This window comes from Corvus brachyrhynchos, unplaced genomic scaffold (genome assembly GCF_000691975.1).
Source record: "Corvus brachyrhynchos isolate BGI_N302 unplaced genomic scaffold, ASM69197v1 scaffold61, whole genome shotgun sequence".
In the NCBI taxonomy this organism is placed as follows: domain Eukaryota; kingdom Metazoa; phylum Chordata; class Aves; order Passeriformes; family Corvidae; genus Corvus; species Corvus brachyrhynchos.
In genome coordinates, this window is record NW_008236478.1 from 3,300,775 (window position 1) to 3,317,482 (window position 16,708).

General features: G+C 43.0%; 1 protein-coding gene across 1 annotated transcript in view; it reads left to right on the plus strand.

Annotated features, from left to right (window-relative positions):
* Positions 1 to 1,670: 1,670 nt before the first annotated feature.
* Positions 1,671 to 16,708, plus strand: part of CUNH10orf71 (chromosome unknown C10orf71 homolog) — a 23,479-nt gene continuing 8,441 nt past the window's right edge. Inside the window, exons 1-3 of the mRNA XM_017725990.1 lie at positions 1,671 to 2,106; positions 13,403 to 13,574; positions 15,312 to 16,688. Of these exons, the coding sequence (XP_017581479.1) occupies positions 15,487 to 16,688 (1,202 nt within the window). The 5' untranslated portion in view covers positions 1,671 to 2,106; positions 13,403 to 13,574; positions 15,312 to 15,486. The remainder of the gene's footprint in view (positions 2,107 to 13,402; positions 13,575 to 15,311; positions 16,689 to 16,708) is intronic.

The following is a 16,708-nucleotide window of genomic DNA, read 5'->3' on the forward strand; positions in this document are numbered from 1 at the left end:
GCCACTGGGTCGTGTTTGCTGTGTGGTTTTCAGTAATTTTCCCCAGAAGTGGTTTTATTTTAATGACAGGCCATCTGATCCCAGATTCGCATGTGAACACTGAATTAGCAAATATATCTATTTATTATCACCGTATTTGAATAAGCTTAATGCCTATCCCAAGATTTGAATCCTTTCAAAGCTGGAGTCTGTGAACCACATTTATCCTGATAAATAGTGTTAACCCCAGCCGCTTTCGTGTGAGAGGCCTGTTTTGGATTTTCCAAGCAATCAGCCAACCTTCCTGCATTAGCAGTTACCATTTCCATAGGGATCTTTCTAGTTGCGATTCAGCCTCTCAGCAGTTCACAAGTTCAGGGCTTACAGAAAGCAGGGTTATACCTGCCTCTCTTCATAGACAGCAGAGATGTGTTTATTTTTAGCACAAGTATTCCAGAAATACATTCCTCCCCCCCTTTAGAAATGTGTGGGAGAGACAGACACACATACAGACAGTTTTGCCTACGTTAGTGGCAGTTGTTGCCCGAAAACTACTTTTTCCACTGTCCCCTGTAATCCCAAACATTTTTTTTCAGTGTGCACCAGTTCTCTCCAATGTCTCAGTCCATAGGTGGCATGACTCATGGTACACCAGACCTTTGTGCATAAGTGCTCTTACAGGTGCAGAGCGTGGGGAGCTGTTGGAACTGTGTAGTTCCAGGCCAGAACTTACACTTAGAAGTGCCCTGATGTTTGGCAAGACCAGCATTACGTTTGGCATGAGTTAGGAGAAACACTTGAGCACCAAAAGCCCATACCAGGACTTTAGGAGAGTCATCTTTGCAAAATCTTCCTGCTGGAATCTAATGTGAAAAAGACCCCTCTCTCAGGTTGGGAATTCAAAGCTGATGGTTGCTTTAGAGAAGGCAGGTCATTGTCCCTCAAAGAAGGGGCAAGCCCAGGCTGCTCTTGGATCTCAGGTACAAGTAGTTCATCACAAATGTCCTGGTGCTTGGAGATTCTCAGGCAGCAGATACTGCATGGGTTTTGCCTTGGTCATGATGTAGCAATGTAATTAGCAGCTCTTTTTAAAATGCAAATGACCACTGGGTTCATGTGGAGTCCTGCTCTGCCATGGAAGCAGGGGTTGGGTTGTAATTACAGGAGATCCTGCTCTTCATTTTGCTGTAGGCTGTGATTCAAGTCCAACGTGATGCTGAACCCCAGGAGTCCCATGACTGCAGTAAGGAACTGTGTGCACACAGCATGGCACAGGGTGCCATGCATTGTTTACATCTGCCGTACAAAAACTTTGCTTGTTGACTTCATGGCATATTTCCCCCATTATCCAACATCCTAGTGCAGCGTGCCAAATGAAACCAAATGCTGGCATGTGCCTTCCAGGAGGATGGCTGGTCTTGTTTGCTTTGGAAGGACAGTGGAAGAGGTCCTTACTCCAAGAACACTAGCTACATTTGTCCAGCCTTGATGATGAAATGAGCTATTTATGAAAAAGCACCCATAGGACAGTAATGTGTTACTCGTGTGCATATGTACGCAGTATTTTTAGTGATGACCGTAATAAACTCTTTGCCTCCCACCTGTAGGTACAAAACTGCAGTGCTCTGAGCTAGGATTCACTGGCAGCAGCGAGCCCATGGCACAGCATTGCTTTCTGTATTAGCTATCTCTGAAGAATTACCAATGGCCAATCTGAATGTAAAAATAGCTGATGACTGTTTGTTTCATCTGTCTGTTACTCGACACCGCGTGGTTATTCCAATACGTATGTTTGCCTCTTCCCCACCATGATCTCCGTTTGGTTTCCCCTTGCCTGATAACTATTTAAATACATTTTACTAACTTTGGATTCCTTGCTCATTTCACTTCACCTGGCTGGGCAGGTCAGCGAGGGCTCAAGGGTTAGCTCCTCTACTTTTATAGTTTTATTTATTTTTCAGTCATCTTTTTTATTAAAATAACCATGTTCAGAAGAAGAGCCTGACACACATAAATAATGGGAACTGCTAATAGTAAGCAGGCTGCTCTAAAATGTGCTGGGGCTTTGACTTAAGGGAAGAAAGCACAGCCCTGCATTGTCCCTATCAGGAAACTGGAGCACAGAAGGTAAGGGGGAAGCATATGGGTGTTTTTAAAACAAGGAAATTGTGAAGAATGGTGGTTTCTAAGTGTGTGAATGTGTGTGCACTCAAGGATCAGTTGTGTGATTGATCAGATAGGAGAAATCCAACAGCTTTTAAATCTTTTCTTTAGTGATTGGAGGTAGAATGTCCTTTCATTTTGTCTAGCTTTTTTTTTTTCTCAGAGAAATGCAGGATTGTCTCTGAAAGTCTGTGTGTGGAAAGAGACATACACAGAGATTTGTTTGCAGTGATTACTGTTTATGACATGCAATTATTTTGCAAAGGGGCATGATCTTTTTAAAAGAGCACTAAATTGATATGAAGCTCCATTTAATTGTCTTGCACGTTGTGCTGTAAGCAGCTTTAAGGAAATACACATTAGTTTTACTTTCCAGATGATTACTGCTTACAGATAACTCTTAAAAACTTCAGTGATTTGTATAGAGTTTGGAAAGCATTTATGTTTCTTTTTTTGGAACAAATAGGAATAAAATAATTTAAATATTTTATAAAAAGTAATTACTATGCCACAGAGCCTGAAAAAGTAAGATAGTTCAAATACCTATGCAGTGCTAAGAGGCCACTATAAATGACTGTGACTATGACTTTTATTCAATTTTAATTATTGGAAGATTTCTTAAATGGCATAAGCTTTTCTGACTCCAGGTGTTGCAGAACTTCTTAGTCTGCTATCCCAAGGAACTGCATTTTATTAGTCTAGCAGCAGAACTCAGCAGCAAAAAAAGAACAGAAATAATTAAAATTGAGCCTGAGAAACCAAACTGCTTAGGCTTTTTAAAATGGCTTGTGAAGAGGCAATCTGATTAAATATGAATAGAGAAAATTTTACAGCAGCAGACCAGAGTGACTGGTTCACACTGACTTTGTACAGTGCCAGCTAGAGGGTTCCTCTCTAGTCCTTTGCCATTTCTGGGAGAGAGGCAGGGGAGAAGGAACAGAGAGACAAGATAAGAAGGACAAATAAGCTTTCTGGACAGGATCAAAGTCTGTGGTTCTCTTTCTTCACTTTTTCAAGGAACTGACCTTGTAAAAAGCAAATTTCCTCAGTTAATGCTTGCAGGATGAGGTCTGTGACAAATACTAAGAAGTAAAAGATTCCCAGTACACTGGAGCCCCAGCTACATTTCTCCATCCTTCCACACCAGTCATTAGGAAGGTATTTATATATGCATTCTCAACTTAGTTACCAAAACAGTTGTAACCTGAAGGCCACAGCTGGGTGGAGGTTTGCAGGTGTAATTGCATCCCTGCACTGTAAACCAAAAACACACAGAAATTTTGCTCTGTAGCCTCTTGCTCCTACCTGCTTCTGTGAAATGCTTGTCTCACCTGTACTTGCATTACCAGAGCTGTGGAAAAGGTCCACAAAACTGTTAATCCCTCCAAGACCAGAAACAAAGTCAACTAACCCTATGAGCCATGTTGGCAGAAAATACCACACATCTGTATCAGTCTTCCTTTAGTCCAGCTGAGTTTACACACAGGGAAAGTTGCTGGCAGAGGGAAATTCTGCAAGTGGTTTTTAGCTGCAGCCTTGCCTGCAGCTGGGGTGCCAGGTCACACAGAGCTTTGGCTACTCCAAGTGAGAGGATGAGTTCATTGCTTTTAGAGGTAACTGTGCAGTGTTTGAGGTTGTGTTGCATTTGGGGATTAGCTGTCTGTGAGCCAGCTGACAGGTGTGTGGGGAAAGGAGCATAGTGGGAGCTGCATGTGTTCACTCAGAGGGGAACTTCACCTGAGATAAGGTTGTTCCTCTTCAATCAAGCCTGCATATGCTTTTGGATGGATCAGTGATTACTTACACATATCTGAAGTTGTGTGGGTATATATATGCATATATGTATATATATGTATATATTATATATATGTATATTTGTGTGTGTGTGTTGAGCTTAGTGTGTTGTGACTATCTTGTTGCTTGCCAGGTTTTTATGGCTTTCAAGTGTGGTTGGTGGGAGAGACTGCCACCAGGACTCTGTCCTTTAGCAGTCTCAGAGAAATTGAGGCAGCATTGAAGCTGTAAGAGGACAACCCTCACCTAGAAGTAAGGTCTCCCTTGGGTTTCCCTGCAAAATGATCCTCTTTGGACAGGAATAGAAAGCAGATATTTAATTATAGTTGTAGGTTTCTTTATCATCCATCACCTGTGCTTGCAAATAATGATATACAAGAAGGCAGTAACTAGTAATGATTAATCTAAATCATCTGGTAACAGTCAGACCAATCTTCATGAGCCAGGAAGGTCAAATAGGGATGCATCTTTATTTTCAGCCTCTCACATAGCCACATCCCATTAGTTTCAAGGATGCCTTCCCTGTTACCTACACACTGTGTCAAAGGCTGTTTTGGGGACTTTGATATGGGTATGACAGTCAGGTACACGAAGGCCACCTAATTCATACTTTCCACTTGCAAAAGACAGATACGAAAATCCCTGAAATTTTTGGAAGAGTATTTAAAAGAGATGGATGTGGTTAACATTTGGCTACACCTTAACAGCAAATTCAGCAAATAGCAGTCTCTGGCAATTTGCAGCTCCTGCAGATCCTCAGTCTCAGATGTGCCTCTGTCTATCAACTTTACCTGGATCAGACATAAGTTGTCATACCTCGAGGCCAGCTTGGCTTGCCTGTGTGCGTCGTTATAGACCCATGTACAATTTTACACACTTCGGATGGCTTTTGTTCTGTTGAAATGTATTTCACGTGTCCCTGTCTCCATCCTATGCATATTTCAAAGCACAGGGCTCCATTGTGCAGAAATTGGGATGAGTGCCCAGGACTGCCCAGGATGCTGGTGCAGAAACAACATCATACTCAGAGGGAACTGACCCCTGCAAGCTGTGTCATGGTTTGTGCTGGAGCAGTGGGGCAGCACTCCTTATCATGATGTTGTTCACTGACACTTTCTGTTCTGATTTATCTGCTTTGAAGAAGCGATATTAGGATTTGGATTGTTTCTCCAAAACTGAGAAATTAGTCTTTGACCAGGCTTGTGAATTGAATGAAGCCATAGACAAGTGGCTAGAATTGCCACTTCTATGGTGTGTAGGAGAACTGAGGAGAAGGGATGGGAAAGGAGATGTATCTGGTGACAGCACTAGGCTGATGGTGATGCTGTTGTTTGTCTGCAGGCCTCTTCAGAGGGTCTGGGAAAGCACTGTGCTGACAGCACCATTGAAGCTGCTGAGGGACTGACTCCACTGGAGTCATCCCTCTATCTCTTGGGGAACAACAGTGGATTCTGCTTAAAACTCTTGATGTTTCCTTTTCTGTCTTTTGCATATATCCTTTACAGAATAATCACAAGAAACACCGTAGCATGTGCATTAACTGTGAAACAATGAGGAATTGCCTTGGGGACACACCATTAAATCATAACAATTAATCAGTCTCTGAATAGGGAGTCTGCATTTCCCAGGGCAAAACCAAAACAACTCCTGTGCACAATGAAGAGGGAGCTGGAAGGAGCTTCCATCTTGTACAGGGTGAGATTTTTCTCCTGGCTTTTGCTCCTCAAAAGGAGGAAAGTAGTGGGGTCTCCAGAGATACCTGGGGGCAAGGGTGAGTGGGCTGCCCCTGCCCTCTGAGAGTCCTCCCAGAGGTGTGTAGCTGCCCCATGGCCATGTTCCAGATAGCGGGCAGAAGGCAAGCCACTGCTTTTGTCCTTCAACTGGAATGGTTCTGTTATAATCACAAATAGTTGAGGAGCAGTTTGTCATCGGAGGAGAGATGTTATGTGAAAGGATGGTCATGTGCTTGAGTCATACACTCTGGCATGCACGTGAGTATTACCCTCCCTGCCACACTGCTTGCTTAGGAGTGGAGTGGTGCTCTCTTGGCTGCATTTGAAAGCTATAGCAAGGTGTAGATAAGAAATAGCTCTGTTCCTGCAGCCTGAGCCAGAAAATTTTCTAAACCAAAGCCTCCACCTTCTCCCCCACCTCTGATGCATACACCTTTTTGTCTTTGGTAACATAAGACAGATATTTCAGTATATTGCCTGTCCCTAAATCCAGTGGAATTCAGTGAGTTAGAAGTTGAAACAATTTTGAACCTAGCACATACAAGCATCTTGAATTCTTTTCTTAATAGAAAACAGATTCAGCAAAGTCTTTGTCCAAACCTTGAAAATATCCAGAAGTTATAAAGAAAAAGAGCAAATGAGACTACCAGTAAAGGAATAATACTTGTTTTCTGCAAGTATTATTCCTGTTATTTCCTGAGACTGTATCGTGTGTGAAGGGTGTGGGTCAGAATCTCTTTGTCAAGAAGCTTAAATGGTTTAAGTGTAAACTTGACAGTGCTGATGGTATCAGTGTGTTGGGGCTGATGAGCAGAGGGCCGTGTAAGTGGGGGATGGTTTCAGATTCCCCAGCCTGGAAAGAGAAGTGAGGCATGGCTTGTTGCTAGCTGCAGAATTCATTGTGTAGGTCACAGAGGAGAATACACCTGCCTCCCTCTTGTGTCTACCATACTTGCTGGCATCATTACAATTTTCCTACGGCAGGGGCTGGGACTGTCGGGCATGCTCCTGATACAAGGCATCCAAACCATTACATTTGTTTTCTTGTCCATGTGTTTTATTTCCCTTCCCCCTTTGTCATCTCCTACCTCTAGCCATTGCAATGCTGTGATACTTCATAGCTTTCCCCCTGCTGTGGGAAAATCTCCTTTCTCCCATTCAGGAAGTGAAAACTCAGAAGCTTTCATTGTCTAAGTCTTGCTTGAGACTGAATGGAAGGAGATGAATACCTGTCTCATCAGCCAAAATCCTTCCAGTGCTCAGTGAGGGGGCTGTAGTATTGTAAAGTCAGCTGTCACCATCAACTAGTGAGGAAGGCTTGAGTTCTAACAATCTTAGCAAGATCTAGGTATCAAGCACCTGAGATGAAGCAGAGATCTTTGCAGTCAGTCACGTCCAAATCTGTATGGATAATGCCAAGCTACAGCACCACTTTCAACACTCAGTTGAAAGTGGGGTGAATTTTTGCAGGGAATAAAATACCACGAGTTATGAAGGGCAGTGGGAAGGCATATTTTTGCCTTACCTGAAAATGTTTAAGCTCTTTTTGTGTGATTCAGAAAACATTGATTTGGTTCCCTGCCCTGCCAGAAATGCCCTGTTTGATCTTGGGCAAATCAGTCAGTTGAAGCTGGGCCTTAGCTGCTGATCTGTAAATGAGACACAGATCCTGCTTTCAGTGGGAGAGTTTGCAAAGATAAATAGCCACGAGGTGTTCATGTACCATATTGCTGGGGAGCTGTATAAATATCTTGGTGTATAGTGACTGACCTAGTTACAGACAGTGGCCTTTTCCAGGCAGACATTTAATGCCAAGAAATGCACTGTTTGGGTTCAGTTGCTTAAATGTCACTTGTCTGTGCTGACTTCAGGTCATGGGAGGAGGACCATCCCTTTTGCCTTGTGTTTCTCATAGACTCGTGCTGTTTGTCAGGTGCGGCACCTGCCCTTGGCCTGTGTCAGTCATGTGCTCTGTGCCTCCGACTTCCCCTGTCATGTCTGCATGTTACTGGCTCTTCAAAGGCAGTGAGCCAGGTGATGGAAAGGATGGACATGAGTTGCAAGAAAGCCTCAGTCCAGATACAACCCTTTCTGAGAGACATCTCCTTCTTCCAGACTTAACAGGCCTGTTGGCAGGATGGGGCATTTGGAGGACATTGGGAAAGGCAGTCCGGAGACCGGCTGGAAATAACTGTTGGGTCTTTGCCATTGAACCAGAAAGGGAAAGGTAGAGACACTTCCAGTCTCTGTTCCTCCCATTTTTCTTCATGTGAGGTCTTCATCTTCCAGTGTTTGAAGCTTTGTGGTCTGAGCTGGAAAGGTAAGCGTTTCAGCTGGGGCTGCAAGAGGTTCACCTCCTCTGAGGAAAGGACACAGCAGGATGCAGAACACAGAGTCATTAGCTAGGTGCATTTCTTCCTTGTGTTCACATTTCCACCAGCCTACACTGACCTTCCTTTAACTGAGTGCCCGGTTCCAGCTCCCATGGGAACAGATGCAGTAGCTTCAGTAGAGGTCGCTGGAAGAAAAAGACTTCAGCTCTTTTCAGGGGAAAAAAAAAAAAAGAAGTGGTTTGATTAAACAAATAAAATCACAATCATATTCATTTTAATGACATTTCCCCTAGAAAGATAATTGGAAATTTATGGGCATTATAGTTTGAAATATTTACTTAGGGAAATTTCAAAACAAGATTACACTCTCCATTGCAGTACCATGAGAGTATTGTTTGACATAGAAAATAAAATGAAAAGTTTCAGTTAATGTTAAATAGCATACACCCTCTTTGATGTGAGGACAGTAATAACATACTATTATAACTATTATAGTATATATACAAGTTGTTTCTCATAGCTTTTTTTCACTAAAAATGGTGAAATAACCTAAAATAAAAAAGGGGGTGTCCAATTCTAAATGAAATTTTGAAATTCCCAATTTGATTTCTCTTCAGAATCCTTATTCCATGTGAAATGTCAAGAACTATTTAAATGAGAACACCTCCCCTAATACACAATGTGCACAAACATATTTCCAAAAGTTGGTATTGTCCACAGGATGACAATTCATGTTGGCGGCCAGTTCTGCTGGTGCAGTCTGGAACTATACCATGCCTACCCCACCACTCTTAGGTCTATGTATTCTAGTGAATACTGCAGAAAAGAGCAAAATTACTTTTCCCAAATGCACTGCTATTTTCAGTGATGAGCAATCCAGGTTAGAAAATCAGAATTGTCTAGAGGGCACTATTTGGTGGCATAGCAATATGGTATTGCTTCCAAACCCCTTTCCTTTGCATCTTGGTCTGCATACCTCATGGGGGCGAGGTTTGGCTCTTCACAGATGTTGAAATTCACTTTACTATGGTTACAGTTGCGTATGCAGCTTCTGGATAGTGCACCAGTGTTGGCTGAGGAAGTCGATGTATTCAGTCACCAATTCTGTTCTCAGTTATTCTACTGACGTCAGTAAAATTACTCTAGATTTATACCAGTGTAACTGAGAACAGAAGTTGGCCCAAAGTCAAGAACAGTCTCTCCTCTTCTCTGGCCCAGAACAAGCTGTTCAAGACATAATTGCCAGGCCAAATCCTCAAGGGGAATGGACCCAGTTTCCTACACTGGTTTGGTTCAGACACATGGTTTCTTCTCCTTGCTTTTCCAGTGCAATGATCAAAGATCTGGTGCTGGAATAGTTGAGGTCACCTTGTTGCTAGTCATTTCTGTCAGTGTTTGGGATTTTCACCCTAAGCTGGAGAGATCCACTTCTCCATCCTCCATCTGCTGTGGCAGGGGGTTTGTGAAAGAAAAGAGCAAAATTACTTTTCCCAAATGCACTGCTATTTTCAGTGATGAGCAATCCAGGTTAGAAAATCAGAATTGTCTAGAGGGCACTATTTGGTGGCATAGCAATATGGTATTGCTTCCAAACCCCTTTCCTTTGCATCTTGGTCTGCATACCTCATGGGGGCGAGGTTTGGCTCTTCACAGATGTTGAAATTCACTTTACTATGGTTACAGTTGCGTATGCAGCTTCTGGATAGTGCACCAGTGTTGGCTGAGGAAGTCGATGTATTCAGTCACCAATTCTGTTCTCAGTTATTCTACTGACGTCAGTAAAATTACTCTAGATTTATACCAGTGTAACTGAGAACAGAAGTTGGCCCAAAGTCAAGAACAGTCTCTCCTCTTCTCTGGCCCAGAACAAGCTGTTCAAGACATAATTGCCAGGCCAAATCCTCAAGGGGAATGGACCCAGTTTCCTACACTGGTTTGGTTCAGACACATGGTTTCTTCTCCTTGCTTTCCAGTGCAATGATCAAAGATCTGGTGCTGGAATAGTTGAGGTCACCTTGTTGCTAGTCATTTCTGTCAGTGTTTGGGATTTTCACCCTAAGCTGGAGAGATCCACTTCTCCATCCTCCATCTGCTGTGGCAGGTATTTGAGTAAAGTGGTTCCCCTTTCCCCAGGCAGGAGAATTCACTTCGGTTTCCCTTTATGACTGCAAAGAGTTGGTGAAAGTGATCTTGTTGGATGAGGGAAACAGAGGCTTGTGCTAGTAGATTTAATTTTATGGCCACCTCAATCTAGAAATTGCCTTTTTTGACAGTTCAAGGAACTGTGGCTTGACCACTACTGTCTCTCTTGGAGTCAGCTCCCCTCCTGGTTGAGGGTGTTGTGGTCCACCCCTGGGTCCACATGCCCGAGGGCTGCTCAGAGAGGGGGTGTGCCTGGAGCAGCCCAGGCAGCAGGGCAGATCAGAGACAGCATTGTCTCCCCCACAGCCCATTGTGAGCAGCCCACACAGCCCGGCAGCCCAGCACAAGGGATGTTTAGGTACTCTACACCAGACTACAGAGGTTTTCCATTATTTCTCCTGGACATCCTTCTGGCTTCTTGTCTCTGGCAGGGACTCACAGGGTGACCTTTAACTCCCTGACACCTTTTTGTTTCTTTTCCTAAATGCACAATGAAGACATCAGTGCTGTGAGCATTGGCCGACAGCAGCACACTCCATAGACATTCATGTGCTGACCACTGCTGCCATGCAGGATTTTCTGGCAATACCCAAGAGACCTCACTGAGCCAGCCTCACTTAGGGCTAGGGAGGAGCTGACATCGGTTGGGAGTGCTGGTTCAGCTTGATGACACAAAGCTGAAGAGACCTGAGCTCTCACCTGATTATGAACTCCTGTGTGTGCCATGAACAAATATGCACCTATGCAAAAAAGTCATCAATTCATTAGGGATCCTCCTATTTCCCATGGTAAGGAGCACTAAGTATTCATTGTCATGATGAGCCCCTGGAAACCTAAAGAAGAAACATGTGTGGAAGTAGAGCATGCTGCTGAATAAACCTCAGCCAGCAGTCACCACAGGGCTGTGAGTTTTGGGTTGGAGCTGCGGATAGGTGCCATAGAGAGAGCACCATATAAAGAAACCAGCTCACAAAGATTTAAAAAAAACAAAATCTTTCCTTCTCTTCCCATTCTCATGGGCAATGCAGTGCTGCTGACTTCAGATTGCTATGCAACTCCCAAGGGCACTGCCAAGATGCCAGTGTGATGTCTCATGGCATAACCACTCAGCCAAATACCAGCCCAAGGGGGTGGGGGAACCAACTGGCCCTTTATATATTGCAGCACCAGTGATGTCATTCACTCCAGCCAAGTTTGCTGGTTTACCCAGCTCCTGTCTAGTGAAAAAAAAAGGCTGACATTCAGTCTGTGCCAGGCCAGGAATAGTATCTGTAATTTAACCTCCTCATCACAGCTTGCTAGGCACTTAAGAGAGGCACTGAAAAAAGCCTCCTATTTGAAAGAGAGGGGAGGTTGGTTTCTGATTAAGCTGCTTGAAATCTGTGTTCACGCAAACTTTTTCAGTAGCTCATATCAGATGATGCCTACTGCTAACACTTCACACATTTCTCAGCATTTTCAAGCAGTTCCAGATGCCCAGCATTGCTTTCCTCTCTTTAAAAAGACTAAATTCAGACATCCCTAAATGTTTGAACTAGCTGAATCCTGACCTAAGCTCAGATACTGCACCTTTCCTGTTAGCTGCCATGTTTGTCCAAAAAGGTAAAGAAATGGGACTTTACCAGGTTATTAAACCAGTCAGGAGCATCTTCTTTGCCTAAGAAGTAGTTGTCATACTTACACAAGGAATAGCTACACCAGTACAGTGTTGCTGTTTCCATCCAGTCCCAGTAATGATCTACACCTTGAACTTGTGGTGTAGATACAGCTTTTCCAGGTTGAAACATTACACTTCACAAGCACTCATATTATGTCCAGGCAAGACAAGGATCATCACAAAGATTTCAGAGACAGGGACAGTCACTATTCTGTCCTTAATCAGTGGCGCCGAGTTGTTTTTGTGGCAGTGACTCCATCTAGGAAAATAATTGCTGGGATTACATCATGATCTCAGTGTTTATAGTTACTCTACTCACTTTTCAGCAAAAGTTCTCGGTTTACAAGGGACAATATATTTCTCCAGACCTCCGTCCATGAGATCTGAAAGCCAAGATTCCTCCTAGTTTAGGCACCACCACCAGTAAGTACTGATAAACATTGTGCTACTGGAATTTAGTCAGCAGCCCCGTTAATGAGTGAGACAGAACTTAATCACCATCTCCCATGGCTGTGTTGGCTTTGCACAATTAAGAGTACCCCAGAAGCAGTAAAATTGTAATTTAACCTCTGAGCAAAGAGAGAACTGACTGCACATCTCAGGAGTGAGGATACCCTTTTCCATCTGGCTGCAACCAGATGTAGCACTGGTTTTTGTTTGCTTGTTTTTTCTTTAGTTTTATTTTACCCACACATCTTAGACAACAAAAAGCTGTGATTGCTACAGGCCTATCCCTAAACACACTGATAACTGTCCTTCCTCAGGCAAGGTGCAGCCGACAATCGCAATGGGTGAGCCCTTGTTGCCACTTTTGCCAGTAGGTTTTGAATATCACGAGCTGACTCAAAAGTTTCCTTAGAGAAGACTGTGCTATCTGCATTACCTCAGGGCCAGACAGTTCTCCTTGTAGGAAATTGATATATTCTTGCAAAGATTAAGCAAACTGGCCTGAACCTTGGGGGTTTCCACAGCAGAAGAATGGGAGCAATTCATGTTCACTGTGGCTGAGCTTTCCTTTAGCATCTCCTGCCTCTGACTCATGCATGGAAGCAAAAAGATGTTTTGTTTACTGCCCCTCACCATGCCAGCTGTCCACCTTTCCTCTCCTTTACCAGAGGGACAGTGAAAACCACGGACTTTCAAACCTCAGCTGCATTAGTTCCAAGTCAGCCAGATCGATGCCTGTGTTTGTTGACAGTAGAAAGTCATCTACAGGTGGAGTGGAGGCACATAATTTCCTCTGAGTCCCTCTGAAAGGGTAGCACAGCAGGGAAGAATTTTTCTTTTTTGCCTAGAGTCGTCACCCAGCCTTTGCAAAGGGCAGAGTGCCAGGAAATCATTGCTCACTCAGCTGCCAGTCCCTGCTGGGGCTACCAGACTGTGCTGGAGATTGTGACAGTTGTTTGCTAGGAACCTGAGTGCACTCCACAAGCTATCTAATCCACCAGGTATTTGGTTATTGTCGCTCTGGGATGGATAGCTGTCTCTTCTTGTAAGAAATCCTGTAAATCAGCCCTAAAATAGTTGTAAAATGGAAACGAACAAGTGAACAAAACAATCATCAGATCATGCAAACAAATATCTTTGTTTTCAAATTGCAGAGTTCACTTAGGATCAAAAAAATGCTGCAGGTCAGAAACATCCTGGGACACTACTTCTGTCGAATCTACATCACTGGACTATTTCTACCTCCTCACTAAAGATGGTCAGAAAAGACGCCAAATACAAGTATGAGAGTGAGTTCTAAAAACAAGAAGCAAAATTTTAAGGCAGGTATGTACCTGTATTTCTCACTTATATAACAGTTAAGAATCAAAACCAGGAGCAGGATCGCCTTTCTTTTGTCTTCTCTTTTTTCTGGCTGCATTATACACAAAGATGTATGTGTGTGAGGGGCATGAAACTCATGTTCGAAAAATCTTTGTACAAAGTAAGATGGAGAAGCTCTGTTAGGCTTATTTTATTTCTGCTGTAAATCTATTGTAGTTATGCATAAGTCATTGGAATTGCATGGCTGGAAGGACAGGATCTAAATTCACTATGATACTTGGAGCCTAAAAATAGGTTGGCTGAGATTCTTTTAAATAGAAAAGGAAGGTGAGGAGTGTTTTCATTTGAAGAAACAACTGAGCCAGAGTAATTCAGCTGATTAAGCTTAGTTCCTTTTACTTTTCATACTCTGACCAGCAATAAGTCATCCTAGAGAAAAACAGGTCCTTTCCAAGAGTCTCACTGAGACACACCAAGGTGGAATCAGGTATGTAGACACGAGGAGAGGCTGAAATCTAGATCTGAATTTCACTGCTCAGTTCTACAAGCATTCTTCACTGCTCAGTAATCTACAAGTGGATCCAAGCTTGAGATGGAGATATCTTCCACTTGTGTGGAAGCTGCTGTAGATGTGAACTGTGGTGTTTCAGCTCATCACAACTTCGTAATGCCATCGGAGGAGGAAATGGAGATACAGACCAGACTTTCATTACAGAGTTTTAGCCGCCTCTGCAGTATGCCTTTAAACTGAGTCTCCCTGCAGTTTAGTCAAAACTCTGCTCAATTCCTTGAATATGAGAAGAATCATCTGAAAAGTTTACAGAGAAACTGTGAAGAGTTTTAGTGTAGAGATTTCAAGTGCAGCCAAAGGGTCTATTTTGCTTTTACTTGTTCAATGCAAAGATTCCCCCATCCTGTACTCAGACAGGAGATAGACAAAACCCTCAGTGCTGTGTATAATAATCAGGGATTAATGGAAGTCTTATAATTGTGTTGAATGGGTTACCTTTAGCTCTCAGCAGTTCTGGAACTGAAACCAAATGTTCCCTGTTCTACTTTAGTGGGTCTGCTACAGTCCCCGAGGCACTCCTGCCTTCTGCTGGCTAAGCTGATGTTAGCAGTCTCTTCAACTCCAACAGACCGACACAACCCAACCATATCCTGCTATGGTGGCTAAAGTGTACCCCAGCACTATTTGTTTGGAACATGCACAGTAAATCCTTTTTACCTGTAGTACCATTCTGTTTTCTCAAACAAGGGTTGTGCTCATGGCAATTGTCATGACAAAGCTGTGACAATTAAATTTTATCGACTTTTCTTTCATTTTGGACTTAGTGTGCAATGATGTACTCAGTGACATCTTTTTTTAAGTAATTTTTGTTACTAATTCTTCCTGGCAAAAAATGGGTAACCTTCTTTTCTAAATGGATGCACAGCACTTGGAAGTCTTTATGGTCGAAGGTATGGTAAGGGAAGTACTCAAAATTTGTCTCTTATGTCCTTGTTTAAGAGCCCAAGTAAAGAATATGAGGTGAAAACACTTTTTTTAGTGGCTCTTTCCAGAAATTAAACTATCTACCATGAGCCACTTGAATTGGCCAAAATAACAGTGATTTTTCATGTTGCTCATTGTGTTGCTGGCATCACAAAATTAGTCAGTGACTGATTTATCTGGAAAATGCTTTCTGTCTAATAGTGCTAATATAGAAAAATGATAATTTATAATTTTTGGCTTTGCAGAGAGAAAGTCTCCTTCAACTTTTCTGTAAGATGAGTCAAAGTACAGCAGCACCATCTGGAAGAATGGCTTTGTGCTTGTGAATTGCAAACAGCTGGATCTGCCTCACGTAGCCACCTGCCTGTTCAACACCTGAAACTAATCCTTTGGATAATTCACCCATGACTCTCATGAACAATGCAGGGAAATAAGAAACATACAGAAGGACATAGTGATTCCTCAAGTATTGGGAGTCTCCTGGATGATGCAGACAGAGAGGTGAGCAGCCTCACAGATCGGGCTTTCAAAAGTTTGTGTGTAGCAGAACTTGAAGACCCTTACAATGAACCGGAACTTTCCATTTCACCTGACTTCGCCCTCCAGTTGTCTGCTAAAATTCACTCAGGGACGTTAAACCATGACATGAAGAACAGCAATATCTGTGACAAGCTGACAGCAAGAAGCAATGAACATACAATATGGGCTTCCACATTCCAGCAGTTACCAAAGTGTACTCCTGAGGAGAAGAGGATTGCTAAAAACAACACCTTTGCCATGGGAGGGAAATTGTATTTGCCAGTCCCTGGTCCAAGGAACAATAAGCATGTTTCAAAAGTGTCCTCGCTGATTAAGACATTTGATAAGACTGCAGACCAAGGGTCAGGAAGTTCTCTGATAGCAAATAAGCAGCCCATTAAGAATAGCTTTCAAAAATATAAAATAAATCATGTTAATGATACTGCTTCCTGTGATGATACAGACATTTTAAGCATCCACAAGGAACTTTCTGAATTTTCTGAGGCTAAGCAAGGTAGTCTCAGTGGCAAACATGAGCCACAGAGAAGACCTAATAAAGTAGACCTGAGTTATAGGGACTCTGATGGTTATTATCCTGTGCTGATTGAGAGGTCAAAAATAGCCAAGTCAAATTTTTCCCATTCTTCTAAAAAGGCTTTAAAAAACAGAAACTTGAAAGTAAATGAGCCAGCAAAAAAAGGTAATTTTCTTCACAGTGAGAATAGTGCTTTTGAATCATGGAATGTTCATCATAAAAAATTGACGGAAAAGGAGGAATTTGTTGACATAAAAATGAAAAAGGAAGGTCTTGAATACGTGGAAGAATCACCACTTGTTAAAGGATCCCACACACACGAACATAAATTGTCACCTGCCACAACCACTGTTGCTAAGAAGAAAGAGAAAGATTTTCAGATGAAGCCAACTCCACCAGAAGCTGCTTTCCCTCTCCCAGCTGTACCTCAGGGTCCCGTCCCTTCAGAAACCAAATTTCCTGCTGCTTTCCCTCCCACACCTCCCCCTAGGAATCATGTACACCAGGGTCCCCTTCGGCCACCTCCTGCCCCACCAGCACTTCCTCTCCCACCCCCCACCCCACCTGGCCACCCCTCAACACCCCCTA